Source organism: Oncorhynchus masou, chromosome 6 (assembly GCF_036934945.1).
Source record: "Oncorhynchus masou masou isolate Uvic2021 chromosome 6, UVic_Omas_1.1, whole genome shotgun sequence".
Classification (NCBI taxonomy): domain Eukaryota; kingdom Metazoa; phylum Chordata; class Actinopteri; order Salmoniformes; family Salmonidae; genus Oncorhynchus; species Oncorhynchus masou.
Genome location: NC_088217.1, coordinates 21374593 through 21397369, shown reverse-complemented (window position 1 = coordinate 21397369; position 22777 = coordinate 21374593). Strand labels below are relative to the sequence as shown.

The 22777-nt window shown below is 43.2% G+C and overlaps 1 protein-coding gene and 1 pseudogene across 1 annotated transcript; both read right to left on the bottom strand.

Moving 5' to 3' along the window:
* Positions 1-724: 724 nt before the first annotated feature.
* On the bottom strand, positions 725-8978 carry LOC135541569 (ataxin-7-like protein 2). The gene is made up of 11 exons (XM_064967872.1): positions 8849-8978; positions 7606-7674; positions 6855-7179; positions 6477-6647; positions 6174-6268; positions 5862-5944; positions 2882-3096; positions 2615-2795; positions 2343-2464; positions 1312-2170; positions 725-1163 (listed from the first exon to the last, which is right to left on the bottom strand). The coding sequence occupies exons 1-11, from the start codon at positions 8976-8978 to the stop codon at positions 1146-1148; spliced, it is 2268 nt and encodes a 755-aa protein (XP_064823944.1). The 3' UTR covers positions 725-1145.
* A 3082-nt stretch (positions 8979-12060) lies between these two features.
* Positions 12061-21491, bottom strand: LOC135541567 (synaptophysin-like protein 1; annotated as a pseudogene).
* Between the last annotated feature and the right edge of the window lie 1286 nt (positions 21492-22777).

Here is a 22777-nt window from a genome sequence, read left to right as displayed (position 1 = left end):
ATAAGACATTTCACAGGTTTGCACTAGATTGCACAGCCAAAGTCAAAATGGCTATATCGTAATAAATCATTCATGAAAACAAAAACGAACTTTTTGGACTTAATATAAAGTTAAAGTTAGTATGGTGGTTAAAGTTAAGTTTAGGTTCAACATCACATTTTAAGAAGATAAAATGTAGAAATGGGCTGGGCTAATGACTGTGGCAACTAGTGACGACCTTTCAGAGGCTTGGAGAAAGAAACATCGCGACCTCAGATCAGGGAGACATCCGGTACTTCAGCAGCACGAGCCGGTATCCTACCAGGAAGAGCGCGCATTGTCCTAATTGCACGCACTCGTTATAATACGTAACGGTTGATATGAACGAGGATGAGTAAAATGTGTCTATAAATCATATAAAAAACACAACCTCTCAAAAGGGAGTGGCCCCAATTGCATTGACATGACGTGAAGGAATGCAGTCCATTGAGCAATAAAATGTTATCTGAGCGCTCCTTGAAGCAAAGGTGTGTCGCCTACCCTAATGGTCTGTCAATACTAAATATACAGGCATCATACAGTAATTAGACAATATAGTGAGATAATTTCTCAGACTGCCATGCTTGTATAAAATAAAACGGTATTTGGGACACAGAAGTATCTGTCAAGGGTGCAATACATATTTTTTGGGTAACCCCGCTCCTCCTATACCAGCCTCATAATAAAGGAATGGCCACAACTTCAAGCAAGTGTAAAGGATATTTTTAATCAATTTTTATAAACCAACGTATTTATTTAGCAGCATAACCAGAAGGTCTTGAGGTATTTCTAAATTCATACACAGAAATTCACATGTCACCTTTGTCCTGCATACACTCACCAACAGCAGCAAACTCACACACCGACTCAGGAACTGAACACATAACTCATACTTTATTGGTCATAAGCACGCTCGCTCGCTCACACACACACACACACACACACACACACACACACACACACCTACCTGTACACTCATATAGGAGTCAAAAGACATACACACACAAACATTGGCTTGAATATCAAGTCACTCACACATCTCTTGAGTCCTGTAGCCACAGTCTGAGGCATGATGTCTGACAGCACAGGCAGGGCTAACCCCTCAGTAGCTTGTAAGGCAGGCACTCTTAATGGTGCAGTTTTGGCTGTGGAGAGAGCAGGAAGACGACAGTCAAATGGCTGCTTTATAGTCACAAAAACTAGGATAACATAATTTGTACCATATGTAGATAACATATTCCTTATATAATCGTAAATTGCAACATATTACTTATAACAACTGCCCCAACCCACCTTCTGTGTGCCCATTTTCTTCTCCACCCCACCAGGCAGTGTTCCCCCCTTACTGTCCTTCCAGGGGTAGAAATTGGAGTGAGGGGAGGAGGGCAGACGGTGCGGTTTGGAGGGGGGAGAGGGTTCACTGCTGCCCCCCTTGCGTTTCTTCCCCAGACCCCTGTGGTCGTACCCCGTCGCCCCCCTCCCGTGCAGTCCTGAGTCCCCCCTGCAGAAGTGAGGATCGGGTGGGGAGGAAGTGTGTCCAGAGGGTGGGTGTGTCCGTTTAAACAACCAGGCAGATGCTGGTGAATGGGGCTCCGAGGGGGATGACTGGGGGCGGGGTTTGCTGCTGGGGGAGAGGGTGCCATTGGTCTGGCTGTGAGGGGTGGGCGGGGTGGTCTTAGAGGAACTGGTTGGGGGCCGTCTCCGGTCCTGTAGGATGATAGAGTTCCTGTCTGGGCCGGAGTGCTCACCCTCCTGTGATGGGGCTTCACGTTTACGGAGTGCTGCTGCTGCCGCCTCCTCCTCTCTGAGTCTCAGTTGCTGCTTGCTGGGTCGCCCCACCGGGTTCTTGGGCCTTCCGGGACCCAGCGGTCGCCCTGGACCTGCCTGGCGGACAGGATGGGGCGCAGGGGCTACAATATGGCTGCCACTGCCACTGGAATTCTCTGATTGGTTAATGGCTGTGGAGTGGGAGGCGATTTGTAGGCGTGTCTCCCTCCCTGGTCCATGGGAGGAAGGCCTGAGGGATGGGGTGGTTCTGTGGCTTCCTGTCCTGACTTTAGAATGTAGAGAGGAAGAGAAGGATGAGGAGGGTGAGGAAATGCTCTTCACAGAGGGACTTTGGGACTGGAGGTCTGATGCTCGAGGTATTTTCCTGCAGAGAGAAAATATATCGGTATTAGATCCAGACAGAAAACTACAATTCAATACTTTGTCCAGAGAGGAAACAATTAGGAAAAGAGCACTATGTAGTCGTTATGCCAAACTGTTACACCAGTAGACCTCGTATACAGCTCCCACAGGACACACATTGAAAGAAATCTTACTTCCAGAGGTGTGCGCTGATGTGCTGCTCCACCATGGCATTGAGCGCCGACCGAAGGTGGTGGAGCCTCCGGTCAAAGGTGTACACACCATGACCCATCACATAACTGCCAAACGAACACCCCTAGGTAGAGGACAGGAGACCGAGCACGGGGAATTAGGGGAGTGATAACACGGCTCATGTTGGCAACATTCTTGCGTTGTACAGCTGTGAAAAGGTCAACACACTGCAGTAATAATACTAGGAGTAGTTGTTGACATCCTGTAATCTTACCGCAGCTGGTTTAGGGTGCCAAGAGGATGAGGGGTATTCGATTGGTTCCTCAGGCCCCTCTCCCTCGCTCTCATCGCTGGAAATGCGCCCATGGGTGAGGGGTGATGGGGCTTGGGTGCTACCCTCCTCTTGACAAGGTTTTTCCTCCTCTGGAGCACTCTCCGAAGAAGCCCTGGACCGACTGAAGACAGACATTCATATTTGGACCACATCTACCACAAGACCTTTACTATGATTTGACCACAGTTGATAACATTAGTCCTCCACCTGAAGGCAGGGTTGTTGGTGAGGGGCCTCCTGCAGTGTGGGGGTGCGAGGGGGTCCCTCTGGGCCTCTGGGCTGGGGGACCGGCACGAGCCACTCCCCTCCTGGGTCTGAGCGCCCCGCTCACGGATCCGGACACCCGTCTTCAGCTCGGTCACCAGCTGGTCAAAGTTTTTACTCCGACCAGAAACCTTCCTCCGCTGGTGAATAGAGTGAATCTAAGGAGAAGAGAAAGAAACAGACGAGGGAGACAAACTACACATTAATCCTTGTTTTGTTGATCAAATGTATTTCTTACACAAAGATTTGGTCAACTTCAAAAAAATTCCATTCTGCCTGTGCTTCTAGTACGGTGAATAAATGGGTGATGCAGTCCAAACTCCCTTCTGTTATTTAAATGAAAACTATAGCACCCAGCCCCTATGACAGCCAAGTCCTAGGAACTCCCGATGGTCTGAAATGAGTGATTGAAACCAATCTAGTTCACAAATTTTAGGATATTGGTAAATCTGTTCTCTCATCAACACATTCTGAGACACAGATGGGTCTGAGACATGGTGGGATTCATTACCATTTAACTGTGCTGCTAGAGATGACCTGAATCACATAACATACGCCTGAGACAATCTGTTCAGAGCAGCACAAGGGTTGGGGATGAGGGGAAGACCTGGCTTTGGTACTTCCAAGCAGACAGGAAACTAGAGCCTAAACCACCATGAGAGATTTGTAGAAAGCACTTAAAAAGAGGCAACATTTCATCAACAATATGCAGGTATAACAGCTGATGGCAATAGACTGCTGTATCAAATAGTCTTGGTAAAGAGATGAAGATAGATAGTGTGGCTGTCTGAACGAGAAGCGAGGGAGCGAGGCCGTCTGAACGAGGCCATCTGAACGAGAGAGGGAAGCCGTTTCCTCAGGTCCTTTCCTTTCGCTTTCCTTTACATGGGGTTCTCTGCTCCTGCCTACACGTGACCCTTCTTTGCACTGAGCGACATGGCCGGGTTCCTCTTTTAGACAAACCAGCAGCCTGCGCCACACACACACTTCCTGTGCTCCCAGCTCTAGACAGTGGCCATGTGAGTACTTTGACAAATGCCTCATCTGAACTTGAAGTAATCACTGACCTAACATGGTGGGATGGGCGAAAGTAAGGTTTCTACTACTTTGCAGTCACCTTCCTATTCATGTCAGATCAGTGATCTTAATAACGAAAGGAGGAGGTCGTAGCACTAACTACACCAGGGCTCTAGGACTAGGGGTCATATTTAATTCCACAATGTCCTCAATGCCCTACACAAAATACCCCTTCCCTTATATGGCAGATTCTTCAAATATGAAGGCAACGCCATAATCACAAAGCAACATGATATTTAGACGCAGTGTATTATGCTGCTATAGCAACAAATTGCTGAAGTGTAGACAACAGGAGACAGGTGAGAGGAAGAGAAAATAGCGTAAAATGGAGAGAAATTAGTCACCCTCATAATCCAAAAGGGGCACTCCACAATTAGGCCTACTAGTAACGTCATCCATTTTTTGTTTAAAAGTGTCTGTATGAAATCCATGCCCGATGTGACATCATAAATGGAAGTAATTACTATGTTATCTATGGGGTACTAGTCTTGAAGGGGACCATTATCATTGGAGCTAGTCCTATTATCATAGGATAGTAATAATAACCTAGATATCTCTTATCTGTGTCTGATAGTTCCCCTTTTCTAAATGTGCCAAATCATCACAGAAAAATAAAGAGCCAAGTTATTACTTTCCAGTGGTGTAAAGTACTCAAGTAAAAATACTTTAAAGTACTACTTAAGTCATTTTTTGGGGGTGTCTGTATTTTACTTTACAATTTTTATATATTTGATAACTTTTACCTTATTACAATCCTAAAGAAAAAATGTGTACTTTCTCCTACATACATTTTCCCTGACACTCAAAAGTACAATTCACACACGTATCAAGAGAACATCCCTGGTCAGCTCTACTGCCACTGATCAGGCAGACTCACTAAACAATAACTAAATTATTCATTTAATAGGATCTCCTTATTCATTTAATAGGATCTCTGTGGGCCTAATAGTAAAGAATTGTTGTTGAACATGTATTACCTCTTAATGTGGCATTAACATAAACAGCTATGTTTTAATCTGATTGCCAAGCAAACACTTCAAAAGGCTCCCTGCGCACGTTCGTCCACCTGAAAATAATTTCCACAGCCATACAGTGCACCTGCCATTTGATGAATGTAAAGAGACATCTAACAAAACACAAATAAGTGTAAGGGATGACATGACATTCAGTCTACACTTATAAAGTGAATTGAAGCATCCACTGACATCACGTGTCTCGGTCACGCGTCTCTGCCTTCGCAAAATGTTACTGTTATCGTTGAACCACCTTGCATTTTGGAGCCCATTCCACACGTTTTCCAGTACATTTGCAAATGTTCATGCGGTTGACATGTGGTAATGATAAATAGTGTAACAGCCAACAGTGGTAATTGTTGTGACAGGCTCATGTTCAACCGGTATGGCACTATTTCTTCTACTCGTCTCAGACTTACTTTCACCCCCAGTGTTGCCAATGTAGCGACTTTGTCACTGTATTTAATGTGTTTTCAGACCCCTCCAGCGACTTATATTGGCTTTTAGAGGCTAGTGACAAATTCCACTACTTTTCAGGCTGCCTTTGGGGAGTTTTGACACTGAAGATTTCTATGGTTTTGATAGCATTTAGAGACTTTTCCCACTAAATTCTGCCGCAAACGAGTGTGTCACAGACATGGTGCTCAAGGTGTGTGTGTGTGTGTGTGTGTGTGGTGGTGGGGGGGGGGGGAGAAGCTGCAGGAGAGAGGGCAAAATTGGTGCTGTGATGTCATCGCTAGGACAAGAAGAGGAGACTGGGATAGGGGAGGTAAATGAGAGCTTACATGAGAGGGTGAGTGTGAACTTACATGAGAGGGTGAGTGTGAACTTACATTGCAAGTTAGGAGACGAGTGCAGACTTTCTTCCTCTCGGAGTCCAGTACTCCGCAGTGCTTGTCAAGATCACACTCTCTCCCTGGAGATGACAGGAAGAGAAGAGTGTCTTAATAGCAATCAAACGGCTGTAAATCAATAGTCTACACTAGCTTCCTTTCTTTGTGTCCTTTCCTCTGATCACTAGTCTGGTAAGATGTCACAATTTTAAAATGAATCTATTCAAGAGACTCTTGACCCAACAAACAGGTTCAGAGGGGGAGGCTTGTCTCTCTTTAAAAAAAAAAAAAAAAAAAAAAAAGAAGACTCACTGGAGGCCACTTTGTTGTAAGGTCTTGGTCCACGGAGATGGCCAGGGAGGGTAGGGACCGTTATGGCCTCCTTCCTCTGAGTGTGTGTCCTCTCACTGGTGGAGGGCCGGCCGGCCGGGGTGGTGGAGGGCCGGTCGGGCGGGGGGGTGGTAGAGGGCCGGTCGGTGGAGGGCCAGCGGGCGGGCGGCCGGGGGTGGTGGAGGGCCGGCCGGGCGGGGGTGGTGGAGGGCCGGCCGGGCGGGGTGGTGGAGGGCCGGCCGGGCGGGGGTGGTGGAGGGCCGGCCGGGCGGGGTGGTGGAGGGCCGGCCGGGCGGGGTGGTGGAGGGCCGGCCGGGCGGGGTGCCTCCATGGGGCCAGGGTTGGTCTCTGAGTGAGGGAGGTGGGGAGCTTAGGGGAGGCTCCAGGGGTGGAGGCTGCTTGAACACAGCTGATTCAGAATAGCCGCTGTGGGGGCTCTTATCCAGGTGGGAGTGGCTGAAGGGACAAGAGAGAATGAGAACATGGTCAGATGTTTAAAACACGGAAATTAATAATCAGAATACATTTAAAAAATACATTTCAGATGGTTATGGATACAATAAGATGGTTTCACCATGGAAAATAGAGGAAGATCACCCCCATTATCCAATCCCCCCTCGTACTCAACGCCCACCCTTGATCCATCTAGCCCTTCCCTCTTACCGTACTCCTTCCTTGGGGGGCTTGGTGTGTCTGAACTGTGGGGGTGTGGATGGGGATGGGGGGGCTGCTCTTGGGGCCCCAGTCCCTTGCCTCCTCCCTTCCCAGGATGAGGTTGCGTGGGCAGAGGATGGGGAGTGGCTATGGCGGGGGCGCTGCTGGGGTGCTGGAGGGGTGGAGCGGAGGGGGGTGTACAGTTTGCTCAGAGGGCCGTGTCTCCTCTCACAATGCTTCTCAAAGGCCTGGGGCTTGACCACCTGGCCACAGTGGCTACACACCACCAAGTAGAAGTCATCTTGGCCCGGGCAGTGGCCGAAGATGGACATGTCTGGTGGGTGGGGAGTGAGAGGAGGAACAGGTGGTGAGAAATCACAAAGAAAGTATGTATAGACACACACACATCACCGTGTCTCCCTCTCCGTGAAACACAGGAACAAAAGCGGGCAAACAAACACACACGAGGCAGCGTCTGTTAGACATCTGCTGCTGCAGACTGCCAGGCTGGTTGCCAGAGGGCACCTGGGTACAGAGAACAGTGCCCCCCAAGACAAGACACCCACGAGCATGAAAGGAAGAGGAATCAAATCTGGAAAGACACACACACACATTGTTTGGGACACACAAACACACACTTTGTGCTGCAGAGGCATGTTCGGCTGTGGCTAGCTAAAATGCCCGGATTAGTAATGTTAGAGGCAAATCTAAACCTAAGTATGAAGGATGTAATCTTACAAGAGTCCCAAAAAATACTTACCTTCCTTCCTAAGAGACATTGCCTCGGCAGCTTTCTTCCCATTCTTGCTGCAGTCATCTCCATCGGAGCCTGAAAACAGAGACTGTGACTGAGGTGTACATACAGGATACACATGCAAGGCTAATGTAGTAACCTTTGGGTGCCTCTCAATAGTCAAGAGGTGGTTCCTCCATTACATCTTCCTTTGATCCACAATGATCTGAAAGGCAGATCAAGTGAAAACAACATGGAAAACAAACACCTTTGCCAGTTCAGTTCTTCAACATTAGTGGATAAGGGAAGAGGAGATGAGGGAAAGACACTATTAAGAGTCATCCCCTTGTCTGTGTTGACTAGACAGGAAGTCAGGAGCAGAACCTGGACCTCTGGTCTCACAACTGGCACACAGATCAGAGATAAGCAGCAGGTACAGGTTCCATACATGATGTATATAGGAATTCACTTTCAGTGTGGACGTAAATTTTGAAGAAAACTGGTTAAGTGACTTCATTTTGTATGGTGAATTTGGCACCTCTGTTGCTTGAATTAAGCTACGAACATGATATTTGACCTAATACACGTGTGCACTGATGAAATTATGTTCATTCACACACACACACTTGGAGCTTTGAAGACACGGATCTCGCCTGACAACTAAAAAAATGAATTGTACCTCGAATACACAGTATTTCCAAAAATTGTTGTTTTTATTAGGTTCACGTCACCATTCCATCAATCGATAACTCAAAATACGCCCTGAAATAAAAAGCTAGATTACCTAAATGTTACATGGTGGAAACAGCATCAGACTCCTCCTTCGTCACCGGTGTCTATCATACTGCTGGAAGTATTAGCTTAGCTTCATTGCTAATACGGCTAGCTAGCTTTCCATGGCAAGAAGTTGCTCGCCCAACCATCGCTACAACTAATACAAGACGCATTCCGCTGTAGGGCCATAGTTTTATTTAGGTGTGTGCCGTTGTAATGAGAGAATATTGTCAAATGGTTGCCATGGTCTGTCTGTGTACATAAAACGACATAACGAGGATCAAACAGAAACGATTATCACTTATTTTATGAGAAGACGGCGTATGCGCTAGGACCTGGGAGAGAGCAACACGTTAGCCTCCCAGCGCTAGGACCCAGCCGGGTCTTTGTTTGGGTAACATGGTTAAGGCTGCCGCCCGTTTCCTCGAAAATAACCCTCAACAGAATGACCATCGGTTTGATATCTAACAATACCGATGTCAAAGTGATCCCTTACCTTCCGACGCAGTCACACTGGCTCTCTCGGCCCAGGCGCTCCAGCTTTCGCCCACGAAATCATCGAGACTAGGCACCCGCCGTTCCAGAGCAGCCATTACTTTTACTGCGCGTTCACGCACCGCCATCATCATTGCGCGGCAAGTGACTTACGTCATAATCCGCGTTCACGACAGGGATGGGAAGTACCTGCGTGCGCATTCATGAAATGCCCGCATGTACCTGTCGAGTGGAGGTCACTTGACTCTCTTCAGTGTTTATGAATGTTATGGACGAGATGGGAAGGCCTTGCTATTTCAAGCTCTGTTGTGCTTCAGGAGTAAACTTAAAACTGAAATATACAAAAGGTAGTGTGGCCAGCCCAGATTGGGTCCCCTGGGGTGCATGCACAACTCCAGTCCTTGAGGGCCACAGTCTGCTGGTTTTGGTCTGTCATGCACAGTTCAATGCCATAAAATGACCAGGCATTGCTTCTAGTTTCTCAGCTAACCACGTTTTTAGCAATCTGGTGCCTGACCGTACAGTCAATAACCTGGCGTGCAACCATTGGTTGAGGCATGCAACGTCTATACTGAACAGAGCCGTTATTTTAAAAGCAACGTTGATAACGTTCTTTCACGTTCCAGACATTTTTTTTCCCAGTACAATAAAAAAAAAACAAAGCGCCTATGCAAAGTCCTCCCTGTCACTCAAACTTATTCCAGTGTCTGCCTGCCAGCTGAAAATCTTTGCCAGCGTGTGCAGGCTACCTGCCCCCCCAAAAACATAGTCTACTATTATCCTACTGAAATTACAAGCATGATTCAGAAATGAGGGATAGATTTGTTTTAAATTAGATTCAACCCCAGCTAAAAATATAGTTATCACGTTGCACATTGAAGTTAAGTACAAAAAGGTAAGATGTCATTTTAATTATGCTGCTGCTATGCATGCAGATGCTTGTTAGCGAGCTAGCTCTGATCCAGATTTATTTTAATTTTGAATAAAGCAAGATCAGTGTTTCCAATGACTCCAGTGTACATTGTGATCCTACCAATTATGAGTAGACATTGCCTAATTGGTTGATGTCATCTTTTTGACAAAACAAACTTTTTTTTTTTTTTTTTTTTTTAAACATTTGGTTGTTGGGGGTGGTGCTGGAGCTGAATATGAAGCTGAAATTATAATTTGGACGACATTCAAAGTTCCATCACAGAAGCCGCTCCTCTGTAGGTATAATTCTATGGGACTAATTCAAATAATGCATGTCATAACGGGGCGGCAGGGTAGCCTAGTGGTTAGCGCGTTGGACTAGTGACCGGAAGGTTGCAAGCTCAAACCCTCGAGCTGACAAGGTACAAATCTGTCGTTCTGCCCTGAACAGGCAGTTAACCCACTGTTCCTAGGCAGTCATTGAAAATAAGAATTTGTTTTTAACTGACTTGCCTGGTTAAATTAAGGTTAAAATAAAAAAGAGATACCCAGCACTTCAAAGTTTCAGTCACATCTCACACCCTACACTTGTCTGTCAAATGCATGTAAATAGCTTGCCCACTCCATAGAAAGCAGCTCTATCTGCACTGAATGGTGAAGTAGTTGAAAATGTTAGGCTAAATGTACAAAATAATTAAAAACATCTCAGAGGTCTAAAATGGAAAGATACAGTTCATAACTTTATTTTCTGGTCAACCTACCTTATACACACAACTTTTTGTTTGTTTAGTTTAGATATAGATACAAAAGGGTTTATGGTTGGGACTGAGCATGAAATTGTGCCTTCTAGTCATATGAAGGAAACAGTACCCGTGTGCCCCCCAAAAAGCATTGTTACAATTACTTTGCAGCCATAGTTATATGAAATACAATAGTACCATCTTGTGGCTACAACATTAACTGTAGTCTTAATTAACTGGTAACATTACAGTCCGAGCAGAGTGAACAAACATCTGTACAGCAGTTGTTGCAGCTCTCGTCCTTTAATGCATTGTCTATACATCCTCAGTATTGACATGTTTCTTTTGTACAAACAAGTCACATTTTAGAAATCCAATCAAATAAAGCCCTACAAGCCTGATTTATATCCTAAATAGCTAAATTATTTCTATTCAAATAAAAATGGCACAAATAATTAAAGAGATCAGTGTCCTTTCATGACTGACTCAAGCCTTCCCTTTGTAAATCCCTACAGCGGCCAAGGCTGTACAACCAGCTGTGTGGATGGCAATGTCTGCATATCCCTCAAATCCCAACACTCGTAAGGAACAGGATGTCAAAATGACATTACTTAAAAAATATATTTTTTAAATAAATAAATAAATACTAAATCAATAAGTTCCATTCACTTCCCATTGGAGTGTGACAGACGTGGGTCATCTCCACACACCCATCAACTGCAATCATTGGCTAAATTAAAATCTAAATGAGTGCGAGAAAAAACAAGCAACAAGAAATACCAAAGGATTAATTAATTTTGGCACCTACATGTTGCCATGTGTGTTACATGGCAGCACCATTTACCATTCTTCAATGATAGTCTGTAGCTTGCCCAGTGGTGTGGCAAAACAGAAAAAACAAAATGACAACCATGAAGGCATAAAACTTACTCAGGGAGATAAGTTATAGATATTTTCTAAACACACAGAAGCCATTAAAGGGCTTATTGTGAATTGACCAATTAATGTAGTTTTTTTTTAAATGACATCATTCAAAAGTTGTCTTTTCTTGCTCAAACTAGAGCTGGGTGTCAGACAAATCAATTCAGGCAGTTTATCGCGATATGGATGAAATAATAAATAGAACTATAATTTTACAACAAGTTTAAAAATCACCCTTTAAAAACTACTAGTAAGCTTTTTTATGGGTCAATTGACAGCTATAACAGTCCACCCATATTAGCAAACTTATTTCATTTCAAACTTTACATTTCTGTAGTATAGGCTACTTATCGTACTGAATGTTATCTGCAAAATGCCTGCAATAAGTGGTCGGTGTCGATCATTTTCTGGTTTATCGTCCCAGCTCTAGTTCAAACATTTTGAGAAGAGTCAAATACTGAGGGAACTTAGTGTTTTAATTGTTTCAATGTCACAACTTTACATAAGACTTTAAAAAGTTTGGCTTCATTGAGTAAACAATACACCAACCAGTACTGCGGTGAAATATAGGCACTGACAGTTTGAATAACTAAAATATTGACAGCAGTTACTAGAAATGTGTCCTCAAAAATGTGTCCTTATTAGTTGGTGTTACTGCTATAGTTAGTATAAATAACCAAGGCACTGTTCATATGTTCATCCACAAGTAAGCATTTCAAGGTTAGCCCACACCGGGTGGTTATGAAGCATGTGACAAAATAATTTTGAATAACAAAACTAAGACAAAAAAAAATAAAAAATACATTTCAAAGAGGAACGCATTGAACATTAGGAGCGATTGTGGGGTCAAGTAGCTAACAACTGACGAGTTTAGTGCAGTTTAGTGCAGTAGGCTTTCAGAACATGACAGAAATGCAACATCCATGTTTCAAAAAATGTAGTAGTGGAATATTGGAATTACTGATATGACAGTAGCTAAAATTGTTTATTTTAATTTAGAGGACCAAATTTAGGCCTGAAAGGCAACAGAGCGGTGGATTTCAACATTACCGTCGACCTCATCTCCTTTATGAGATTCATGGTAAACGAGGGGACTGACGGTCAGACAATTAGTGTATTTGAACCACAGGAGGCTGCTGAAGCGAGGACGGCTCATAACAAATGGCCAGGAAAGGAGTGAAGGGAATCAAACACCTGGAAACCATGTGTTTGTTGTTTTCGATACAGTTCCAGCCATTACTAAGAGCCCGTCCTCCCTAAATAAGGTACCACCGGCCACCTGTAATGTCAACACAGCATTACTGAACATCCCCATATGAATCACAGTTCAGCTACAGTAGTGTGTCTGTGAGCCCCGTTGGGACACTTTGTACTTGGCCTATGCGTCTGAAAGTACCTGTGCAAAGCGGCCAAAATCAGACATTTTGAAAATCACAGCTACCCAAATTCCTTTCAAAGTGTTCAACTCAAGCCACGTTCACTGTAACTGAATAGATGTTATGTACAGTTAACTCAAGGCACCTTTTAGAATGTTTAAAAAATAAACAGGAAAAAAATAAAAACGTTGCGGTCACTCAGTTTTCAAGATTTACACCTGTAAATTGGGGTAGTGTTGACTGCAGCTAGCAAATCATTTACATTAACTGACCAATTCTATGCAGAGTATTAAAACGACATCCAAGGGTAGCTGTGTTGGAGGGTTAGAGTTGGGGAACTTAGGCTGTGTTTATACAGGCACACCAATTATTTTATTTTTATTTGGCCAAAAGGCCAATCACATCAGATCCTTTTCAGAGCTGATCTGATTGGTCAAAATACCAATTAGTGAGAAAAAAAAAAGTGTGTGAATTGGGCTGCCTGTGTAAACACAGCATTAATACTTTCCCTGAAGTTTGAGCTTAATGCCCATCATCGAAGTGGCCTCTGTGGTAAGGGTGATTAAAAAGCAAAATTTTGCTTGAGGTTTTAGTTTCCTTCTTAATAGGGTTAAATAAGAAACAGTGTGGGTCCAAAGCACCTTGGCGATTGGCTTGGGCTCTATGCAATTAAGAGCTGGGGACTCCACCCTCCTCCATGGTGGCTGGTGGGTTGGGGTCCTTGTGGAAGGGAGTCTCCTTAAAGATGAACCAACAGTTACCGGTCCATAGGATGAGGTTTAGAAATCCGAAAATCTGGACAAGCAGGAAAGTGTGAAACAAAGACAACACAGGATACAAACAAAGGAATTACAAATGCTTAGTGCCACTACACCCGTAGCCCTGTCTTTCATGCTTGACTTGTACATACCTGTAAATCACATTGAGAAATGGCTATACATTCCTTTTACAAAATCAAATTGCTCACCACAGAGGCATTGAGTTTTCCCATGGAGGGGAAGTATCCAGGTGAGCACAGGGGCTGACGGTCTCAACCAGGTGGTTTGGGTTGGTGGCCCACTTCACGTCAGTCAGGCCCTTCCCCCAGGCAGAGGAGGACACACCGGCCACAGGAAGGCAAAAGCAGCAGTCACCAACAGGTCCTGAGAAAAACACAGGGGAGGGTTGTCACTATAGGACCATGTTGAAGAGGATGGAAGAACGCAGCTTTTAAATCATGAATCTTTTTTGAAAACTATTAGGCTCACAACTTAACCTGTCGTCTCAGCTGTTAGAGCCATACCAGGCTTAAAACATGAACCTAACCCATCAGCCAGAGACAAAATGGTTACATTGTTAAATCAACATTTATTTAAAAATCACAAAATACTTCACATTAAAACAAACTGAGGATGTATAAAACTCACTTATTAAAATCCCAACTAAAAAGGTGGGTTTTTAAAAGTGATTTAAAAACCTCTTATCTGCCCCGCTTACCTGACATAGCAAGCTGTTCCACAACTGTGATGCTTTAGAGAACTAGCCTAAAATAAGCAAATGCATGAACCAATTCTTCGGTATCTGGCTGAGAGACGTTGTCTAATTCTGAAAATGTAAGTATGTTGTTTTAGATGTGCTTTTCTTTTCTGCAAACTGCGCAGTACTATGTTACTAACATCACAATCCCTATATCAGCTGTACATGCTTACTCTGTACAGTCACATACAATTATTGGTCTGCCAATTGGTTGCTTCTCAAAAACCCTACAAACAGCCTCACAATGACTGGTTGACCCTGATCTGGTAGTACACAGGCTGGTAGCCCAGGATATACAAATAGTTCTCCAGTTATGCTACACTATACGGTAACTAACATAAACCCCACCCTATGTTGGAATAAAATAAACTATATGTAGGCTATTTTGCCTGATGCGTCAAGCGCTGCAATTAAACATTTAGACAATTTACTAAAGCGTGAGCCAGAGATCCCGAGTGGCGCAGCGGTCTAAGGTACTGAGTCTCAGTCCTAGAGGCGTCACTACAGACCCTGGTTCGATCCCAGGCTGTCTCACAACCGGCTGTGATCGGGAGTACCATAGGGCGGCGCACAATTGGCCTAGCGTTGCCCGGATTAGGTCAGGGTAGGCAGTCATTGTAAAATAAGAATTTGTTCTTAAACGACTTGCCTAGTTAAAGTATTTTAAACTAACCAGAATTTCTCCCACTGCTGCTGGCCGTTGCAGATTCTGCCATTATGCATCTGAAGTTGCCGGTAGTAGGCTACAACAGCGGTCAGCAACCTTTACCATTTGGAGTGGCAAGTTATCGTACCATTTCTACTGATCTGTCGGTTCTGATTTTCATATGCACATTTTTGTGGAACAGTGTCATATCTCAAAATCACTGTCATGTGGTTAATCAAAATTATAGTGATGCCTCAGACACAGATGCAGTGCCTTAGACCGCTGCGTCCCTCGGGAGCTATACATGGCTTGTCTGCAAGGAACTTGAAACATTGTATTAACTATTAACTTGGGTCTAGCCTGAAGCTCGAGCTAACAAACATGCAATATTGTTTAAAATATTCTGGGTGCTGTCAGTGAGCACCACACAGACCGACACAGCCGTAGGCTATTTGCACAAAGGATAAGAAGTAATGAGGTAGGCCTTTATGACATTTCCACCGGATCAGAGCATGACATTTTCCCCCTTTCATGCTGTGTGGCTATTGAAAGTGGGAGAGCTGGAAAGATTCTTCAAATAGGCTACGTTGAGGAACTATTCACAATGGATGTCAAAACAGACAGTTTACTTTCTTTTGGAGTTTAGACCAAAAAGCTCTATTTTGTCTCATCAGACCACATGACCTTCTCACATTCCTCCTCTGGATCATCCAGATGGTCATTGGCAAACTTCAGACGGGCCTGGACATGCACTGGCTTGAGCAGGGGGACCCTGCGCTGCAGGATTTTAATCCATGACAGCATAGTGTGTTATTAATGGTTTTCTTTGAGACTGTGGTCCTAGCTCTGTTCAGGTCATTGACCAGGTCCTGTCGTGTAGTTCTGGGCTGATCCCTCACCTTCCTCATGATCATTGATGCCCCACAAGGTGAGATCTTGCATGGAGCCCCAGACCGAGGACGATTGACCGTCATCTTGAACTTCTTCCACTTTCTAATAATTGCGCCAACAGTTGTTGCCTTCTCACCAAGCTGCTTGCCTATTGTCCTGTAGCACATCCCAGTCTTGTGCAGGTCTACAATTTTATCCCTGATGTCTTTACACTCTCTCTGGTCTTGGCCATTGTGGAGAGGTTAGAGTCTGTTTGATTGAGTGTGTGGACAGGTGTCTTTTATACAGGTAATGAGTGGAGAACAGGAGGGCTTCTTAAATAAAAACTAACAGGTCTGTGAGAGCCGGAATTCTTACTGGTTGGTAGGTGATCAAATACTTATGTCATGCAATAAATTGCAAATTAATTACTTAAAAATCATACCATGTGATACCACTCTCTCACAGTTTAAATGTACCTATGATAAAAATGACGGACCTCTACATGCTTTGTAAGTAGGAAAACCTGCAAAATCAGCAGTGTATCAAATACTTGTTCTCCCCACTGTGTGTGTGTGTGTGTGTGTGTGTAAAATATATAGATTTGCCACAGCTTGACAAAAAATTCAAATCTTGGTCGAACAACAGCCTGTCTACCCAACAGATGACTACAAATGGGATCAGCCCTAGTATCTTAGACTCACAAAGGTAGGTCCGCGGCCCTCGAGGTACACATGCTGGTATCCCAAGTATAGAACCAGGCTGGCGGTGCAGTACAGGAAGCCAAAGACACCGACACAGACGTAGAACTCAGCCGAGGAAGAGTAGTCGCCCTGTAGGTAAATCTCATTTGTGGCTTTCCCGTTACACCTTTAAAGGGCCGTAGCTAGGCAACCTAGAGAGTAGTGGGGGGGAGAAAAACTATCAATTAGATAAATGTTTTTGAATGTATAGTTGAAATGGATTTAAGGGGCAACCATCAAAGGCAAATAAAAATAATCTTGGTGGGAAGAATCTTTTATTTTTTTCCATGTGTGACTGTATACATTTTACAACCAGCTTTAGAGTAAAAAGAAACTGCTCTTTGGAATCCCGTTTACACATCAAACCCTTGAAAAGTTTTGCAATGCTTTTCAGGGAGTGCCAGAGATAGGCTTATTTACTGTACAGACCACAGGTAGGGGTTACTGGCAATTAAAAAACAGAAGAAACAATATGACAGCATACATGTTGTTAATATGCAGCTCTATGCGAGAGGTGTTTTACCTGAAAGGGTATCCGAACCCAACGTCTATGTCCTTTAGCACCGCATCCCCACATTTCACACTGATGTGGGTCGTCCCAGAGTAACCACCCGTGGTGGCAAAGGCAAAGATGGTGAACACCTGCACAGAGAGAGAGGTGAGTTAGCGTGCATCTCAATGGTCTTAAGTTACTTCCTCTCCTCATCTATTTGCCTTCACATCATTCTCATTCCTGGGCAGCTAAGAAAAGCTCATTCCTGGTGGGCTGACATTTAGTGTCTAGGCTTTGGTTTCAGGTCAATAAAGGAGACAAAGAAGGAAAGGTACTTTAGAATTCATAAACTGCTTCTCTCCCAACGAACTAGAGTTATTGTGCACTCCTCCGATTATCAAAATTTGTCCTTTAAGATTTTAAATCAACACATAATACATGTAGCCTACATAAGACTGTATACAGCTATATTAAGCTCATCTTTATTATAGCTGATCAGAGGACTGTTCTGAGTTGTGGTTCTGTAAATCACAACAGAAAGTCGTCCTCTGTAGTGCCACGCCAGGATAGTGGGTTTTGACTCCCGGGATCACCCATACGTACAATGTATGCATGACTAAGCTCCTTTGGATAAAAGTATCTGCTAAATGGCATATATTATTATAATAAGAGGTGTTCCACCGGTAGGACACAGAGCTGGTTTTAAGTGGTCAAGTGTTCCTGCTGCAGCACAGTTAACAGTCCTCTGTAATTCTTTGAAATTGTTGTGTTTTTCTGTTTTTGTTCAGTATACATCTAGGGGCAGCAACATCATCCTAGTCCTACATTTAAAATGGGGTTCATCTGTACAAACACACACCATGGGACCACGCAGCCGTCATACTGCTCAGGAAGGAGACGCGTTCCGTCTCCTAGAGATGAACGTACTTTGGTGAGAAAAGTGCAAATCAATCCCAGAAAAACAGCAAATGCTGGAGGAAACCGGTACAGAAGTATCTATATCTACAGTAAAATGACTCCTATATTGACATAACCTGAAAGGCCGATCAGCAAGCAAGAAGCCACTGCTCCAAAACCACCATAAACTATGGTTTGCAATTACACATGGGGACAAAGACCGTACTTTTTGGAGAAATGTCCTCTGGTCTGAACAAAAATAGAACTTTTTGACCATTGTTATGTTTGGATGAAAAGGGGGGGGGGGGGGGGACTTGCAAGCCAAAAGAACACCATCTCAACTGTGAAGCATGGGAGTGGCAGCGTGTTGAGGGGGGTGCTTTGCTGCAGGAGTGATTGGTGCACTTCACAAAATAGATGGCATTGTCCAAATGGACAATGCCCCAAGCATACTTCCAAAGTTGTGGAAAAATGGCTTAAGGACAACAAAGTCAAGGTATTGGAGTGACCATCAAAGCCCCGATCTCAATCCTATAGAAAATTTGTGGGCAGAACTGAAAAAGCACGTGCGAGCAAGGAGACCTACAAACCTGACTCAGTTAAGTCAGCTCTGTTTGGAGGAATGGTCCAAAATTCACCCAACTTATTGTGGGACGCTTGTGAAAGGCTACCCAATATTTTTGACCCAAGTTAAACAATTTAAAGGCAATGCTACCAAATACTAATTTAGTGTATGTAAACTTGTGACCCACTGGGAATGTGATGAAAGAAATACAAGCTGAAATAAATGTATTTTTCTACTATTATCCTGACATTTCACATCCTTAAAATAAAGTGGTGATTCTAACTGACATAAAACTGGGAATTTTTACTAGGATTAAAATGTCAGGAATTGTGAAAAACTAAGTTTAAATGTATTTGGCTAAGGTGTATGTAAACTTTGACTTCAACTATACATTTCACCTTATTCTTTTTAGTTCCATCCTTCAGCTCCACTAAACCCCTCCCATCCATCTCTGAAAACCATCCAGTTTCTGTTTACCATATATTACAACTGTGCTGTGATATTTCACACAGGCCATTATTCTAATGAGCTCCTCCCCCAAAACATCGAAACAAGAGACCTCGATTAATCGTTTACATAAAGTTGTGATATTCTTCACAAGGAAACACTGTGTTCTTAACTGACTTTCCTAGTTAAAGATTAAATGAAAAGGTGTTAAAAAAAAATCTTTAAAAATCGGCATCCAAAAATACCGATTTCCGATTGTTAAAAATCAGCCATTCCGATTAAATCGGTCGACCTCTAGTGGAGTTCATCAAAAACTTCCTAAACCGTAGAGTTTAGTCCACTAGTATTTTAGGGGTATGCGAGCCATGGAAATCTGAAACTGGAAACACTTCTCCCTCACTAGCTTTAAGCACCAGCTGTCAGAGCAGCTCACAGATTACTGCACCTGTACATAGCCCATCTATAATTTAGCCCAAACAACTACCTCTTTCCTGACTGTATTTATTATTAATTACTACTACTCTCTACTTTGCACATTATTCCACTGCAAATGAACCATTCCAATGTTTTACTTGCTATATTGTATTTACTTTGCCACCATGGCCTTTATTTGCCTTTACCTCCCATCTCACATTGTATATAGACTTATGTTTGTTTTACTCCATGTGTAACTCTGTTGTTGTATGTGTCGAACTGCTTTGCTTTATCTTGGCCAGGTCGCAATTGTAAATGAGAACTTGTTCTCAACTTGCCTACCTGGTTAAAAAAAAAAGGTGAAATAAAAACACAGGGGAGAAAAGTGTATCGTGTATCGTGAGCCTCCTTCACACATGCTGCCAAACATACCCTCGTAAAACTGACCTGCCTACCGATCCTTGACTTCGGCAAGGTAATTTACAAAATAGCCTCCAATACTACTCAGCAAATTGGATGTAGTCCATTACAGTGTCATTTGTTTGTCACCAAAGCCCCATATACTACCCACCACTGCGACCTGTATGCTCTAGTTGGCTGGCCCTCGCTACATATTCGTCGCCAAACCCACTGGCTCCAGGTCATCTATAAGTATTTTCTAGGTAAAGCCCCACCTTATCTCAGCTCACTGGTCACCATAGTAACACCCACCCATAGCATACGCTCCAGTAGGTATATTTCACTGGTCACCCCCAAAGCCAACACCTCCTTTGGACACCTTTCCTTCCAGTTCTTTGCTGCCAAAGACTGGATCAAACTGCAAAAATCACTGAAACTGGAGTCTTATATCTCCCTCTCTATCTTTAAGCATCAGCTGTCAGAGCAGTTTACCGATCACTGTACACAGTCAATCTGTAAATAGCACACCCAACTACCTCATCCCCATATTGTTATTTATCTTCTTGCTCTTTTGCACCCCAGTATCTTTACTTGCACATCAACCGCACATCTATCACCCCAGTGTTAATGCTCAATTGTAATTATTTTGCTTTTATGGCCTATTCATTGCCTTACCTCTACTTTTCTACATTTGCACACACTGTACATTGATTTTTCTATTGTGCTATTGACTGTACGTTTGTTTATGTGCAACTGTGTTGTTTTTGTCGCACTGCTTTGTTTTGTTTTATCTTGGCCAGGTCGCAGTTGTAAATGAGAACTGGTTCTCAACTGGCCTACCTTGTTAAATAAATGTAAAATACATAAAATGGAAAAAAATGGGAAAGAAATGAGAAAAAAACAAACACTTGTATGATCAGCTTAAAGAGTGACTTGTCAGTCACTGATCCAATTGTTGTATCTATGAGTCGTAACTACATAGACAATCGCTGAATAGGGTGTTGCCGAGGAAATCTAGCTACCATTTGCCTTGGAGGTTGGGCTAACTGACGTTAGTGTACTAGATAACTATCTGCATCAATACACTTCTAACATTACTCCGAAATTAAACTACAAAAAAACAAGTAGCTAGCGCGCAACATTAACCAAGAGCATGACAAACTAGCTAGTTAATTATCGTAGCTAGCAAGTTTAGTGTGTGTGACAATTGCGAGACAATAGACAAAGCAATGGGTTGCAACACATTACATTTTGGCGAAGTCCTCTAAAAGGATTAAGAGGGTATCTTACCCATTCCAGAATTCGAATAAATCCCAGAGGTTCTTTCAAAGGTCCCAGGTCAAGATTGAATCTCGACAGAAGTTTCTTAAATTGGAAGAAGAAAAAAATCATGACCGTGGTCAAGCGAGATGTATTTTTCATTATTTTTTTAATTGGTAGCCACCCGACACTAAAATGTCACGAATGTTGGTCCCCTTCACGAGTTAACGTTAACTGTTAAGTTAGCGAATATAACGAAAACTCGTGTCAACCGATTTACCTGAACAACTTCCATGTTCGATTTTCAGCAGTTCGCTATACCGGAAAAATCCTATATTCTCCCAAACGTACAAATATTGTAGCGGGGTGAACCTTGATTACATTCGACTGATCGAAAACAGCTAAACACACAGATAGGTTAGCTGACGTTGTAAAACTGCTGTCAAACTTTCTGAACTGCATAAGCACACGTGACAAGCAACTTGTTCTTCTTCTTTTATGGCAGAATACACCTATTGATGTAGCGTCGCCACCTACTGAACGGGCAACTTGTTCTTCAAGAGAAAGGGCATATTTATTTGAAATCAGAACCAGTTGCAGTCATTTGGGCTCTGATCTGCCCATTCTTGTTCCTTTTGAAAATTTGTTGTATTGTTTATAATGTAGCCACAACCCAATACCTAGCGACCTCTTGGTTTAAAGGGATACTTCTGGATTGTGGTAATGAGTGCATTTATCTACTTCCCCAGAGTCGGATGAACTCGTGGATACTATTTGTATGTCTCTACGTTCACTTTGAATTAAGTTGCTAAATAGCATTTGACTGGAAGTATTTTGGTATTTGCTAGGCATTAACGATAGTGAGCATTGGCTCGTGAAAGTACCTCCAACTTCCTTCATACTGGACACAGACAAGGTTTCCATCCAAACGTTTTATCCGAGTAAAGTATATGTCGGATAAAACATGTCATGACAGGCCAGATGGAAACACATTTTTTGGTAAACTTTCCAAATGTTGACAACAAAAAAATATTCTAGATCTTTTTGTGTGTGTAATATGTATTATGCGACATATGTTTGTGTCAACACTTATGTGCAAATATTTATATAGTAACCATCATATTGAAGGCGATGTCATCTCCCACTACTACGTTGGGAAAACATGCAGTTTATTAAACCACAGATTAAATAAATTATGATGAACTTCACAGGGTGTTGAAAGTGCAACGTGATAAACTTTGATGCTCCTTTCCAATAAATATCGTGGGGATTATTCTCATGACATAATCATTGATGCTTGGCTGCCATTTGACAAATAAAAATAATCTCACTCCTTTGTCCATAATAATCTCATCATGTAGTCCAGGGGTACTCAACTCTTACCCTATGAGGTCCAGAGCCTGCTGGTTTTCTGTTCTACCTGATAATTAATTGCACACACCTGGTGTCACAGGTATAAATCAGTCCTTGACTAGAGGGGAACAATGAAAAAATGCAGTGGAGCTGGCTTCAATGGCCAGAGTTGAGTATAAGGGATGTAGGCTATATGTGCACACTAACCCAGGGTTTCCCAAACTTGGTGCATTTTTTACAATATTTTTTTGCTCTAGCACTACACAGCTGATTCAAATAATCAAAGCTTGATGGTGAGTTTGTTACTTGAATCAGCTTTGTAGTGCTAGAGCAAAAAACAATACCTGCAATCAGGGTGGGCCAAGACTGAATTTGGAAT

Bases quoted from the DNA above. Each gene is read 5' to 3' on its own strand.
- LOC135541569 (XM_064967872.1), bottom strand. From the start codon at position 8,978: ATGATGGCGGTGCGTGAACGCGCAGTAAAAGTAATGGCTGCTCTGGAA. The intron at 6,648-6,854 runs GTAAGAGGGAAG...TTGTCCCTTCAG, and splicing joins CCCCCCAAGGAAGGAGTACG to CCACTCCCACCTGGATAAGA. The intron at 6,269-6,476 runs GCCCTCCACCAC...GCCCTCCACCAG, and splicing joins TCCACCACCCCGCCCGGCCG to TGAGAGGACACACACTCAGA.